Source organism: Galeopterus variegatus, unplaced genomic scaffold (genome assembly GCF_000696425.1).
Source record: "Galeopterus variegatus unplaced genomic scaffold, G_variegatus-3.0.2 Scaffold2537, whole genome shotgun sequence".
Lineage (NCBI taxonomy): Eukaryota > Metazoa > Chordata > Mammalia > Dermoptera > Cynocephalidae > Galeopterus > Galeopterus variegatus.
Window position 1 is genome coordinate 125,075 of NW_007728648.1, and position 14,940 is coordinate 140,014.

General features: G+C 35.4%; 1 protein-coding gene across 1 annotated transcript in view; it reads left to right on the forward strand.

Annotated features, from left to right (window-relative positions):
- LOC103598221 (MAM domain-containing glycosylphosphatidylinositol anchor protein 2-like) overlaps positions 1 to 14,940 on the forward strand; it is a 194,375-nt gene that overhangs the window by 83,635 nt on the left and 95,800 nt on the right. The window contains exon 3 of the mRNA XM_008582197.1: positions 11,811 to 11,943. Coding sequence (XP_008580419.1) covers positions 11,913 to 11,943 — 31 coding nt within the window. The 5' untranslated portion in view covers positions 11,811 to 11,912. The remainder of the gene's footprint in view (positions 1 to 11,810; positions 11,944 to 14,940) is intronic.

A 14,940-nucleotide genomic window follows, 5' to 3' on the forward strand; every position in this document is an offset into this window, starting at 1 on the left:
ACACACACAAACTACCAAAACTGAGCCAACAGGATGTAGAATATCTGAACAGACCAATAACAATAAAAGAGATTGAATTTGTATATCACTTTGGGTAATATGGACATTTTCACAATGTTGATTCTTCCAATCCAAGAGCATGGGATATCTTTCCATCTTCTTGTGTCCTCTTTAATTTCTCTCAGCAGTGGCTTGTAATTCTCATTAAAGAGATTTTTCACATCCTTAGTTAACTCAATTCCTAAGTATTTTATTTTATTTTGTGGCTATTGTAAATGGGCAAGCTTTCTTGATTTCTCTTTCTGCATGTTCACTACTGGAGATCTTTCTGCATGTTCACTACTGGAGAACAGAAATGCTATATATTTTTGTGTGTTGATTTTGTATCCTGCAACTTTGCTGAAATCATTTATCAACTCCAAGAATTTTTTTGTAGAGGCTTTACGCTGTTTGATATATAGGATCATGTCATCTGCAAACAGGGACAATTTGACTTCATCTTTTCAAAACTGGATGCCCTTAATTTCCTTCTCTTCTCTGATTGCTCTGGCTAGTACTTCCAACACTATGTTGAATAGGAGTAGTGAGAGTGGGCATCCTTTTCTAGTTCCTGTTCTTTAGTGAAAAGCTTTTAGCTTTTCCCCATTCAGGATGATAGCGGCAGTGGGTTTACCATATATGGCTTTAATTATGTTGAGATACTTTCCGTCTATACCTAACTTATAGAGGGTCTTTAACATGAATGAGTGTTGAATTTTATCAAATGCTTCTTCAGCATCTATAGAGATAATCATATGGTCCTTGTGTTTGATTTTATTGATATGGTGTATCACTTTTATTGATTTGCATATGTTGAACCAACCTTGCATCCCTGGGATGAATCCCGCTTGATCATGGTGTATAATTTTGCATATGTGTTGCTGTATTCTGTTTCCTAGTATTTTATTGAGGATTTTTGCATCTATATTCACCAAGGATGTTGGCCTGTAGTTTTCTTTTATAGTTGTATCTTTACTTAGTTTTGGTATCAGGGTGATGGTTGCTTCATAGAATGAGTTTGGGAGAATTGCCTCTGTTTCAATCTTTTGGAATAGTTTTTAGAGAATTGGTGTCAATTCCTCTTTGAATCTTTGGTAGAATTCTGCTGTGAATCCATCTGGTCCTGGGCTTTTCTTTTTTGGGAGCCTTCTGATAACAATTTCAATCTCTTTTATTGTTATTGGTCTGTGCAGATATTCTACATCCTGTTGGCTCAGTTTTGGTAGTTTGTGTGTGTCCAGAAATTTATTCATTTCCTCCAGATTTTCAAATTTGTTGGTTTATAGTTGTTATACTTGTCTCTAATGATTCCTTGTATTTCAGAGGTATCAGTTGTAATATCACCTTTTTCATTTCTAATTTTTGTTATTTGGTCTTCTCTCTTCTTTTTTTAGTTAGCCATGCAAATGGTTTGTCAATTTTATTTATCTTTTCAAAAAACCAACTTTTTGATTCATTGATCTTTTGTATCATTTTTTGGGTTTCAATTTCATTAAGTTCTGCTCTGATCTTAATGATTTCTTTCTGTCTGCTAACTTTGGGTTTGGATTGTTCTTCTTTTTCTAGCTCTTTAAGGTGAAGTATTAGGTTGTTCACTTGCCATCTTTCCATTCTTCTGAAGTAATCATTTAATGTGATAAATTTCCCCCTTAGTACTGCTTTTGCAGTATCCCACAGGTTTGAGTATGATGTATCATTGTTTTCATTAGTTTCAATAAATTCTTTGATTTCCTGTTTGATTTCTTCTTGGACCCATATGTCATTAAGTAGAATGCAGTTTAATTTCCATGTGTTCGTATAGTTTCCAGAATTTCATTTGTTATTGATTTCCAATTTTAATCCATTGTTGTCTGATAAAATACATGGGATAATTCCAATTTTTTAAAAATTTGTTGAGACTTGATTTGTGACCTAATATGTGAGCTATCCTGGAGAATGATCCATGTGCTGATGAGAAGAATGAATATTCTGTGGTTGTTGGATGTAATGTTCTGTAGATATCTGCCAAGTCCAATTGGTCTGAGTGTTGTTCAGATCTTGTGTTTCTCTGCTGACTCTTTGCCTAAATGATCTGTCCAATATTGATAGTGGGGTGTTCAGGTCCCCTGCTATTATCGTATGAGTGTCTATTTCCTTCTTTAGGTCTAATAGAGTTTGCTTTATAAATCTGGGTGCTCCGACATTGGGTGCATATATATTTATGATTGTTATATCTTCTTGATGGATGAATCCTTTTGTTATTAGGTAGTGGCCCTCATTGTCTCTTTTTATGGTTTTTAGTTTAACGTCTATTTTATCAGATATAAGAATAGTGACTCCAGCTCGTTTTTCATTTCTGTTTGCATGGTAAATCTTTTTCCATCCTTTCACTCTTATTCTATGTGAGTCTTTACAGGTGAGGTAGGTCTCTTGAAGGCAGGATATATTTGGGTCCTCCTTTTTATCTAGTCAGCCAGTCTGTGTCTTTTGATTTGGGAATTTAATCCTTTTATATTAAGAGTTGTTGTTGAAAGGTTTTGATTTACACCTAGCATTTTATTGATTTTTGTTTGGATGTCTTAATTGTCTTTTGTTCCTTTCTTTCTGATTTACTGTCTGCCTTCTGTATTTTTTGGTTCCTTGGGTTGTAGATAAACTTTTTTTGTTGTTTTGTTTTCTCTTCATTGTTGCCATTTTTATTTTACTAGTGGGTTTTGATTTTTCTTGGGTTTTTATGGCAGTGGTAGTTATTCTTCAGATTCCAAACCTAGTACTTCCTTGAGAATTTCTTGTAAGGGTAGTCGTGTGGTAGTGAACTCCCACAGTTTTTGTTTGTCTGAGAAATGTACTACTATCTCTTCATTTCGGAAGGATAGCCTTGTGGGCTAGAGTACTCATGGCTGGCAATATTTGTCTTTTAGTATTTTGAATATATCATCCCATTCCTTTCTGGCTTTTAGGGTTTGTGATGAAAAGTCTGATGTTAGTCTGATTTGGACTCCCTTATAGGTGATTTGATGTTTCTCTCTTGCAGCTTTTAAGATTCTCTCTTTGTCTCTGAGTTTTGCCAATTTGATTATAGCATGTCTTGGAGAAGACCTTTTTGGGTTGAATACAGTTGGGATCTTTGAGCTCCCTGAATCTGAAGATCTGTGTCTTTTCCTATACCTGGGAAGTTTTCTGCCACTATTTTGTTGAATATGTTTTCAATGCAATCTCCTTTTTCCTCCCCTTCTGTAATACCCATGACTCTGATATTTGAGTGCTTAAGGTTGTCTGATATCTCTCTTAGATTTTCTTTAATGTTTTTAATTCTTTTTTTCTTTTCTTTTTTTTTTTTTTTTGTCTGCCTGTGTTATTTCAAACAGCCTATCTTCAAGATCACAAGTTCTCTCTTCTGCTTCTGCAAGCCTGCTGGTTAAACTCTCTGTTGTGTTTTTTTATTTAGTAGAATGAATTCTTCAGCTTGGCAAGCTCTGCTACATTCTTTTTCAGGGCATTGATTTCCTTGTACATTTCTTCTTTCAGGTCCTGTATAATTTTCCTCATTTCATTGTGTCATCTAACTGAGTTTTCTTGTATCTCATTTAGTTTCCTTAGAATTATCACTCGAAATTCCTTGTCAGACATTTCAAGGGCTTCTTGTTCTATAGGATCTAGATCTTGAGAGTTATTACCCTTTGGTGGTGTACTTTCTTGATTTTTCATATTTCTGGTATCTTTCCTTTGATGTTTAGTCATTGTGCCAAGGGATTTCATGGTCCATTGGTTTGAAATGGACTATTGTCTGTCTAGGATGCTGCTGTGGCTGCCAATTTGGCACTGCTGCCTCAGTGTCTGCTCGGTTGCTCACTGGTACCTCGGGTGTGTGGTCACCTCAGGCCTCGGGCCTCTCTGGGGAGCCACGTCTCTGGTTGGCGTGCACTTGGCTGGGCTGGGGATGGAGTCCAGTGGCAGCAAGGCCTACCTGCTCGGTTGCACGCTGGCACTGCGGGGTGCATGGTCTCCACAGATCTCAAGTCTCTCTGGCAGAGCACCTCTCTGATTGTGCACTTAGCCAGGCAGGGGATGGGGTCCAGTGGTGGTGAGGCCTACCTGCTCAGTTGCACGCTGGTACTGTGGGGCACGTGGTCTCCGTGGACCTCGGGCCTCTCTGGCAGGTTGCCTCTCTGGTTGGCACGCACTCGGCTGGGCTGGGATTGGAGTCTGGTGGCAGCTCATTCACATGCCATCTTTGCCGGGCACATGGTCTCCATGGATCTCGGGCCTCTCTGGCAGGTGCTTCTCTGGTCGGCGTACACTCGGCCAGGCTGAGGTTGGAGTCTGGTGGCAGCGAGACCACCTGCTTGGTCATGTGCTGGCATCACGGGGTGCTTGGTCTCAGGCAGATCTCAAGCCTCTCCGGCGCGGTGCCTCTCTCTAATAAATATTTATTATCTTAAAGTCAGAGCTTTTAGGTTGAAAACTTTTCCTTGAAATAATGGCTTTCAGGTGATATTTAAAATGATTGAAAGTGCATCTGTTGTTTGGTGTAGTAGACAGTTATGGTTGGTGGATATCATGTTTAAAATATTTTGTGAGAAGAGAAGGCTAGCCTTGGTGAAAAGAAAGTCAGAGAGATGAGATTAGTAAAATTAAACACAGACTAAGTAACTTCAGAACAGATACAAAACTACTCTCATTGTCCATCTAATCTGGCCTCCTCCAAGCTCTGAAATTTTATCTGATTCCATGCTCTTTATTGCTCTGCACTCCAGTCAGATTGATATTCTGTGTAGCCCTCCAACAGGCCGCCCTTACTGCTATGTCTGTGTCTCTGCAGTTGTGGTTCTCTGTGTCACATTGTACCACTCATCCCTCACATATTCTTCTAGTCCTTCAAGTACAACCTCCTTAAAGATGCTCTAAGACTGTTCCATCGAAAGTAGCTTACCACATTAACATCTCTATCTCTATTACCTTGTTTGATTTATTTGATAGTATTTAATACTTTTTAAAATTATCCTCTGTGTTTGCATAGATGTTTATTGTTTCAAACATGTATACTCCATGTCTTTCCCATCGTGTTTTCAGCATTTAGAAAGTACTTGGCACAGAGTATGTACTAAACAATTATCTGTTCATTGAAATGAGGCTATGGTTAATTTTCTATAAACATATATTATTGAAATGTAGCATACATATAGAAAAGTACATGAAACATAACTGTACAGCTTGATGAGTTTTTACAGATCATTCCCCTCTTAGTAGCATGAATATCAAAAAACAGAACTTAAGAGCAGGTTACTCCCTCCATGGTTATAGTTAATTTTAAATCAGCAACTGGCTATTTCTTAAAATTGATAGTACATGACATGGCCAGCATAATATTTAAAATAATTGACTTGATATAATTGTTGTTTTTCAAAGAACTGGGAGGAGCAGAAGAGTACAAATTCTAGTAGTCCAAGTAAAAATATTTAAATGTAGAAAAATTACAGAAAACGAATCAGATGGTTTCCAATTGATTGTAAGTGTGGTAATATTTATAGGGGAAAAGCACACAGAAAAATAAGGAAGTAATGAGAAAGACAGAAAAAAATATGCAGACATGAGGAAAGGACAAAGTACTTAGTGAGGAAGAAAGAAGTCTAATTTTTATACGTATTATGATTATATGATATGACTACATTTCTTTGGGGGAGATATGTTGGGTGGGAAAGACCAAACTTTAAGTATGTTCTGTTAATCAACCAATACTGTATTTATTAAGCAATGGATATGAAAGCCTCCTTATTAGGTATTGTGAGAGATATAGGAGACCTCTGCCCCTAGGGGCCTTACAATTCAGCTAAAGAATATACGTCAGCACACTGAATGATAACTCATAACCAAGCACTTACTAGTGAGTTAAAAATAGATGTTATAGTATAAAGATGCAAAAGAAATGCCAGAAAAAGAGAATTTATTTCTAATTGATGAGGTCTGAAAGGACTTCACAAAGGAAGGAGATATATTTTTGGACTCTCTATCATTTCAGACAGAAACAGAAAAAGATTCATATCAAGAAGTGGGAAATTTTATCTTAAAATCAGCACAAGTTTGGAATCATAGATACCTCAAAAGCGTAGCAAAACTAATTTGATAGGAATAAAAAGTTGTGTGAAGAATAAGGAAAGAGTAGTTTGCTTAGACTCCAGAATCTCAAATGACAGACTATGAGTTTTTGAAATGGCTTTTCAGTTGATTTCTTTTTACTTAGGGTTTTCTAGCATGTAAATTGCATTATGAAGGCATACCTGATGGAAGCATACAGAATACTTATGGTGAAGTTGGGCTGCAGTTAACCGTGGTAGGCAGCATATTACCTTAGCCAGAATGAATACTCAAGCAGCATTTGTTCAGTCGATGATTAAAGTGTGTCTGAAGCAAGTATTAAGACTATAAGATTGGGAAGGAAGGGCCATTTGTAAAAGAAAAATGGAAGAATGAGTCATAAGCACTATTGTCATTAAATGTGGGGGACTGACAACAGTGAAGAGTAAATGATGGTGTGATTTGAGTCTGGATTGTAGAGAGAATGACTGTGGCCGTCATTAAAAAAGTAACACATCTGAAGAGAAATCTGATGTGAGGTGGCAGAGTTAGTAAAATGGAGTGGGAGAGTGAACTCACTGAGTTTGACATGACACAGTATGACCTATGATGAAAATGTCCATTGGGTAGTTATCAAAGAACATGAGATGAAAGGCCAGAGGTAGAAATAGAGATGTGGGATAGGTCATGCACAGAGAGATCAAGGGGAAATCCATGAGGTGGAAAAATCTAAACATGGAACAGACAAGTCTAATTTGTTTTTTGAGGGGTGGTGGTGAATAATGCAGGAAAAATAAAGTCAATAAATGATAGATAGATAGATAGATAGATAGATAGATAGATAGATAGATAGATAGCCAAAGGGAATTTAAAAACCAGGATAGATTACCTTAAGAAATCCAGAAGGGGGGAAAAAAATCAAGTGCAAGAGAGAAATAGCTAGCAAACTTTGCAACTAAAAGGACAGGAAAAACTAGCAAAATCTAGAATTTATTAATTTTAATACTATTGGTAATTTTTGCAAGTGTGACTTATTTATGCTTAGAGATTTGTCAGTTATTTATACATAGGTGCTAAATGAAATTATGATAGTGGATAAGATTTCACTAGAATTATGTTTGTACAAGATTGCAGACTTAAATTTGATAGAAAGTGAAATAGAAAAACATACAAAAAATGACTAAATTATTATATTTATCACTAACTACCTATACATGAGAGGCTGTGAAAGTAGCAAAGATAATCTGATGTGTTATAAATAAGTAGAGAAGTATGGAAGCATACAAAAGAAAGGTTTATTGAATTTTAGCAAAAGAGCATTATTGACGACATTAGTAGGTACAGTTTCAGTGGAGTATTGAAAAGTATTATCCAGAAAATATGGATTAAAAAATAATTTGTCAGTAGAAACAGAAAAAAAGAAATACTGACGGAGTATAATTAACTCTATGTGAGTCAAAAGACTATCATTAAATATACATCTAAATGATACTGTTCATCCTTTGCATATATTTGACAAGCATTATCATTGTATGATTGCTTTCAGAATATTGACTACATACAAAAAAAACTTTCGGGGGGCCGGCCCGGTGGCGCACTGGATAGTGCGCCGCTTGGGAAGCGCAGCGGCGCTCCCGCCCGAGGGTTCGGATCACACGCACCCAAAAAAAGCTAGTAGGGAATTTTTCTTGGAGTAATTGTAATTATATAAATATGTATATATGTGAGGGTACTTCAAAAAGTTCATGGAAAAATAGAATTAAAAGATAATATGAATTTTTCTATAAACTTTTTGAAGTAAGCTTGTGTGTGTATATCTATATATTTACTATAATATGTAATTGCATATATGTTATATATTATTATTTCATTGTATTTATGTATATTTCATTTATATTTCTGTTGATTTTTATTTGTTACTTTTGGTATGAATTAAGTTTTGCCTTATTCTGATATTTTATCTGAAATGCAAATTTCCTTCCAAAACTAAAAATATAACCTAGTTCCGCTTTCTTTTTTATTATGTGTGCAAATATCTATTGAATATGTGTAAAATGCTACGGTCATCTTTCTCAAAGTGCATTTAATCTGTTTATATTTTATCTTTTTTTTTTTTTTCCTTTTTTGTCTTTTTTACTGACCAGTAATGGGATCGCAACCCTCGTTGTCGCGCCCATACCGGGGACCAGCAACGGGCTCGCAACTCTCGGTGTTGCGCCCGCACCGCGCTCAGCCAGTGAGCGGGAACCGGTCTCCACATGGGATCCGAACCCTCGGCGGGAGCGCCACCACGCTCCCAAGCGGCGCACCCTCCAGTGCGCCACCGGGCCGGCCCTATATTTTATCTTTTTATCCTCTATTGAGTTTGTATCAAGTATGAAGCAGGTAGTAAATTCTGGAGAAGTAAATATGTGTAAAGCAAAGCCCTGGATTGTCAAAGATAGGTAGTTATAGTACTTTTAATTGAAAAAGAATTAATTGAAAAAGTGTTCCCTCCATGCTAAGTCCTGTGCTAGGGGATGCTTAGAATATAAGGCTGAAAGCAAGACAGACATACTCCCTAACCTCTAGGTGCTTACTAGCCAGGGGAGGAGTCTTGAAGAAAAAAATCCATCACCCAAATAAATGTAAAAATGAGACTGTTACAAAGAAACAGAAGCATAGGGATTCCTCCTATTCCAGAAGGTGAGGAATGAATGCCTCACCTGTGGAAGTGAGGGTTGTTGGCATCCAAGAATGAGATGGAGTTGATTAGATATAGAGATGAGATGCCAGGTATGTGCAAAGGGTCTGTGGAAGGAGGAAGCTGGGTGTATATAAGGCACTAAAAGAATGAGGTGGTAACGGGGATGCAAGGAGAATGCAATGACAATTCTAATTCATTTTTAAGAGTTCGTTTTGCAATAAGGATGTTAATCAATCTTTGTATGTTTATTTATTAATTTTTTTTACGAAAAGTAGAGAGTAGAATAATGGTTACCAGAGGCTGGAAGGGGTAGGGTCGGGGGCAAAGATTAGGGGTGAACTAATGGGGACAAAACTCTGCCATCTACCCTAAGTGAATCATTGTGTGGTATATGCATTTATTGAAACAACACACTGTACCCCACAAAAATAAATATAATAAAATTGAATTTTAAAAAAAACACATGAAGTTGTACACCTTAAATATATACATTTTTATTTGTCAATTATACTTCAATAAAGCTGAAAAAATCCTATGCTTGATTGCATCTTTAAACTATACTAAGCATAGTTAGGATTTTTTTCAGCTCAGTGTAGGGGTTTATATCATTCTGATTAAAAATAAATAAAAAGAATAATCAAGACTGAACATGATTAAAGGTCAATAAAAGGATCTAGCCATGAGAGAGATATTGAATTTATGAATAAGAAGTTCTAATTGAGTCTAAGATTCCTGTTATTAAAGAAAGAAAAGTGGTTTAGAGGAATAGATTTGAAGTTCATTTAGTATATGTTGAATGTAAGGTTTCTGTGAAGTACCAAAATGGACATATTGAGGTAAAAATTTGGTATATGCATCTGAAACTCATGGGAGAATTCTGGAATATGAATACAGACTTGGGGGAAGGGCAGGAAAATAGGGCCTTTAGTAGAAATTCATCAGGGAGGATAAGATCACCTAGGGAAATGTTATAAAGGTTAACTTGAGAACAAATAAAATCCCAGGGAATACCAATAGTTAAGTGTTGAGAGGTATATTAGACTGTTTTTGTTGCTTGAAACAAAATGCCTGAAACTGGGTAATTTATAAAAAAAAAAAAAATAGAATTTATTTCATAACAGTTTCAGAGGCTGGTAAGTCCAAAGTCCAGGGAGCACATCTGGTGAGGGCCATATTGGTGAGTGACTATTTACAGCAATGCAGGGTGTCACTTGGCAGATGGTTTGAGTGAGAGAGACTAACCTCTTCACTTGCTCTCCTTATAAAGCCACACCCATTGCTCCATGAATGGATCCATCCAATCATGAGGGTACAGTCTTCACAATCTAACCACCTTCCAAAGGCCCCACCTTTCAATTATCATAATAGAATTTCCCATTCTCTTATCACTCTTACAGTGGGGATTAAGTTTTTAATGTGAGCTTTGTGAGGACAGATATATCCAAACACATCAAAAGGAGAAAGAAAAGCAAGGAAATATGAGCAATAAGTATTACAGAGGTAGGAGGAGGAGTATTGTATCACTTCATTCAAAAATTACCTGAGCCAACTAGTTCTAGTATAACATTTTCTTTCAACTCTTCTTTCTAAGCACATTTTTTCTAGGCATTTTATATAGTAATGTATGAGAACTCTGTAGCACAAGAGAACATGTTTTAAATATCAATTCCAGAAACATACACAAACTTCTGTGTACATTTGTATGGGATGCATTTATATTTATTTGTATAGGAAAAATGCAACATCTTTCCTAAAAAAAAATTAAAGACAGAAGGTTATTGTTTATTCCACTGAGAAAAATGCTAAATGTGCAACTCACTTAAGATTGAATGTTGACAGTGAATGAAAAGACCATAAGGTTTTTGTGACCATAAAGCCAGAGTGCCCAGGTCGGTACACTGAAAGAGAGATTCATTTGACACATTGGGAATGCTGTATGCCTATGTCTGGGCAATCTTTTTTGCAAATGCACAACAGTGTTTTTATTTGTTAAGTCACTAAGAATCCCAGAGCTTCTCAAGAGCTTATGAAAGTATTGTGATTTTTAACACTTGACTAATGTTACCCGAATAAAATGAAGCACATTGTCCCATACAGATGTTATCTGGAAAAAATTAACATTTTGCAAATTGCTATTCCAAATATGAAGTAATTGGGACACTGTTTTGCCATTATCATAAGTAGTTACTTATGAGAGAAACAATTTTGAGAAGATGCATTCATAAATTTAGAAGGCAAAGAAATCCCAGGGAACCTCATTTGAATTGGACAGGAAGGCTCATTGTTCTTTCTTTGTTCTTTTTTACCCTTTGAACAATTTCAATCTATTGTTTTTACGTGTTTTTTCCTGGCTCATCAATACTTTATACGATACTTCTGGCCACTTGCCTGACTTGGATCTATCTACAATTTTGCAGATTTACTTGAAGGCCTAACCCTTGAACTCCTGTACATAAAATAATAACAATAAGAGTATAGAAGCACTCATGAATGCTTCTTTCATTCAGCTTTAGATCAGTCACCTGTCATTGCTCCATATACACAACATATTGATGTATATAAATTTAATTATCTACTGTTTGATAGATTTTCTTCATTATCTTTGCTCTAACAACGGTGTTTCATTTGTTGGATCTTCTTTAGAATCCTTTTCTATCATAACATTTCATGTTGAAGTCTGCATAGATTGCAATGTTTGTTTAATGAACTCTGTTATTAAGTACACTGTTCTGATCTTTGCATAATAATTTGCATAACTACCACCATAAATAGATTTTGCTCCCCTAGGAAGCTAGTTTGCAAAGAAAACATTATGAATTTTTATTGTAGTCTGTTAGTTTTTATCCCTGGGCATATTAAAGTATTATTTTAAAGTGCAATATTTTTTTTTTAAAAAGGGCATTTTTCCTTAAAAAATATGACAATTGGCCATATTTCAATAATAATATGATTTAATATAATATAATGTCATGCTTTATTTATTCATTCTGCTTCCACGGCTTTTACCTAATGACCTTTTCTACATTTTCAGGGTGAAACAAAGATCTTAAAACTAAAGAATCTTCGACCTCAGGATTATGCTAACTATAGCTGCATTGCTTCAGTGAGGAATGTATGTAATATTCCTGATAAGATGGTGTCATTTAGACTTTCCAATAAAACAGGTATGGAACTATCTATCTGTGTTATATGTCTGTTATCAACAACTAATGTTTAAACAGGCTCTTTAACCTTCTTATAGAACAAATGATTTCTATGGTATATGTAGGAACAAGCACCTTTTTTTTCAGAAAGTTCTGAGATAACTGAAAAGCTTTTGGTAAATGGACATAGTAAAATTGAACTGCAATATGCTCCATATAATGTGTTTGTATAATAGGATACAAAATTATAGTTCCTTAAAATATTGTATTCATAAATGTCACAAGCAAACAAATATCCTGTTCAGAGAGATTTTTGAGAAATATTAGATTCTTCATATAAAAATTCATGATCTAAAAGTTGCTGAAAGTGTTTTGTGAATCCAAAGTGAAGTAAAAGAACCTTTCTTATACTGTTTCAAGTCAAGAAACCTATCTGGTAATTTCAGGTAGGTGTTTTTAGGAAAGTATTTTTGTAGAAAATGTCAACATATTAGCAAGGCTGCAACTTAGTATAGACCTGTGTTCAGTAATACAGACTTCGGAATACCTGCAAAAAAGAGTAAGAAGGAATTGCTAAATGAAAGAGCAAAGAGAAAGCATTTGAGGGAACTGTCTATTGTATGATTTTGTATAAAGAATCACCTTAATAAATTAGTATTTAAACAGGTTTTGAGCAGCTCCAGTTTTTCATGGTTATTAATATTAAATTTGCACTGTTAAATAACTACATCGAACTAAAGAGTTTTGAAGATCCCTTGTCTATTAACAAAAACCTCTACGTGTGGACTTTGTTGTGTCTGGGTCTAGATCCTGCTTCTGCCACATGCTAACTCTTGGGTCTTGTTGAGAAAGTCACTTCACTCTTTTTGCTTCATTTCTTCATAAAATCATAAAGTTGTAGGAAATAATTAATGAGTTGATATGTATAAAGCATGTGGAACACACTTTATTAGTTCTTCCAACAAGCGGCTGGTCAGCAGCTCCTGCCAGCTCATTGGTGAAAAGATTAAATCTAGGACTTTATAGAAAGAGTAAAAAAAAAAAAGTGTGCACATATATTGATTCATCTACATACGTTCCCTTGAGTTGCTAAAAACTTGAAATTCTCATCTTTTTATTCATTCGTTTACTTATTCATTCACTCATTCATCAGAAACTTATTGGGTCCCTATTATGTATCGGCAATGATAGGCATAGGGATATTGGCTGAGATGCAAATTGCCTTAAACTAGAGAATGCTCTATTAAGCACCTGATATAAGTCATTAGAGGAAAGTACAAGAACAGTGTGGGAGAGAGAAGCAAACTTTATAAGGATGAGAAAGACTTCATAGACATTATGTTGCAGAAAAAATAGAAACGTAAAATCATAGTGGATATAAGAATTAAAAGTTAATCTCATCTCACTTATAAAAGAGAAATGGGATAATGAGAAACAAAAATAAGAGATTAACATATAAGAACTGACTATAATTATGTTGTTCTTCATCGCATGAAATGTATTTTGAATTTTAACAACTAATTATGTTTTTTTAAAATTTCTTTAATATATTTTAAAAGCACAGACAATCTAGAGAGAAAAATTTAAAATAAAATGAAAGTAGGTCCTATGGGATGGGTAAAGGCATTTCAGTAGAAGGAGAAAGAACAGTGGATATATTACTACTTATGTTATGCCCTTGCGCTTGAGCAGTGCTTTTTTAATTTTTAAAGTTCTTCATGTTTATTATCTCAGTGTACCTTTATAACTATTGAGATATAAAGAGGTAGATATTTTTATCATGTCTTTTCCTGTTATCTGACATAAACTGACCTGTAGCAATTCAAGTATCCTCATTGAGTTGTTTTGAGAACAAACTAAATCAACATATACAAAAATTCTTTAAAATAAAATTATATTTAATATTTTTATGCTGCATAAATGTATGGTTTTATTATTTCCCAAGGTCCTGTAGTGAGATTGATTCCAATGTTTGAAGAGTTATTTTAAGTAGGAGACCAACCAGCTCTTCTTAATTTTCATACAGCTGGAGAAAACAAACTTAAATCTCAGCCAGCCAGAGTGCTGTACTTTTTACCTTAAATCTCAAAGGGGAAGATTATCTGAACGGTGATAGAATTCCTGAAGTCTTTTAAAGAAGTTGGGTGACTTTTTTTTTTTTTTTTTTTTGAGATGATTTTTAAAAATCTTCAGCTCAGAAAACAGTGTCTTTACTATCTGTCCAATGGCGGGCACAGGAGCACTGGAGATACAGTTTTATTTAACCTTTCAGCTTTCTGTTCCATTCTTTATTTTTTAGGTTAATGTAGATCTAGACTGAGCAAACAACAGAAAATATTATTCTCCTTTATAAATTATCTCACAATAACTTTAGATTGATGTTCACTACCAAATGAGTGTTAGAGTTATGGTAAATAATTAGGTTAAAAAATATAAGATAATACCTGTTTGACTCTTCTGTAACTGTAATCAGGCATGTCATATTCCTAATACTTTATATATTGAAACCAGGTTTGCTTCGACACTTTTTCCATCTGGTTGTGCTCATTGTTGGAAGAGCTTGTGCTTACCAAATAGGTGAAATCATTGACGTATCTCTCAAAGTACACCAAGAATAAGTTAAACTTAAATCATCTTCATGCGGGGCCAGCCCGGTGGCGTGCTGTAGCAGTGCGCCGCTTGGGAGTGCAGCGGCGCTCCCGCCGAGGGTTCGGATCCCACATACAGACCGGTTCCCGCTCACTGGCTGAGCGAGGTGCGGGCGCGACACTGAGGGTTGCGATCCGTTGCCGGACACGAAAAAAGACAAAAAGGAAAAAAAAATCATCTTCATGCAAACTGTTCTGTAAACCGAAAAATAGGTGCAAATAGGCTAGTTCATCGCCTTTCTCACACTGGAAGAGGAGCATGAGTCACCATTGCCATATCAATGTGAGAACCAGGTGCTCTGTATGATTCTCACTGTTGTGATTCTCTAAGTAAGAGAATTAAAATTCCCATAATTTTAACTCTTGGTTT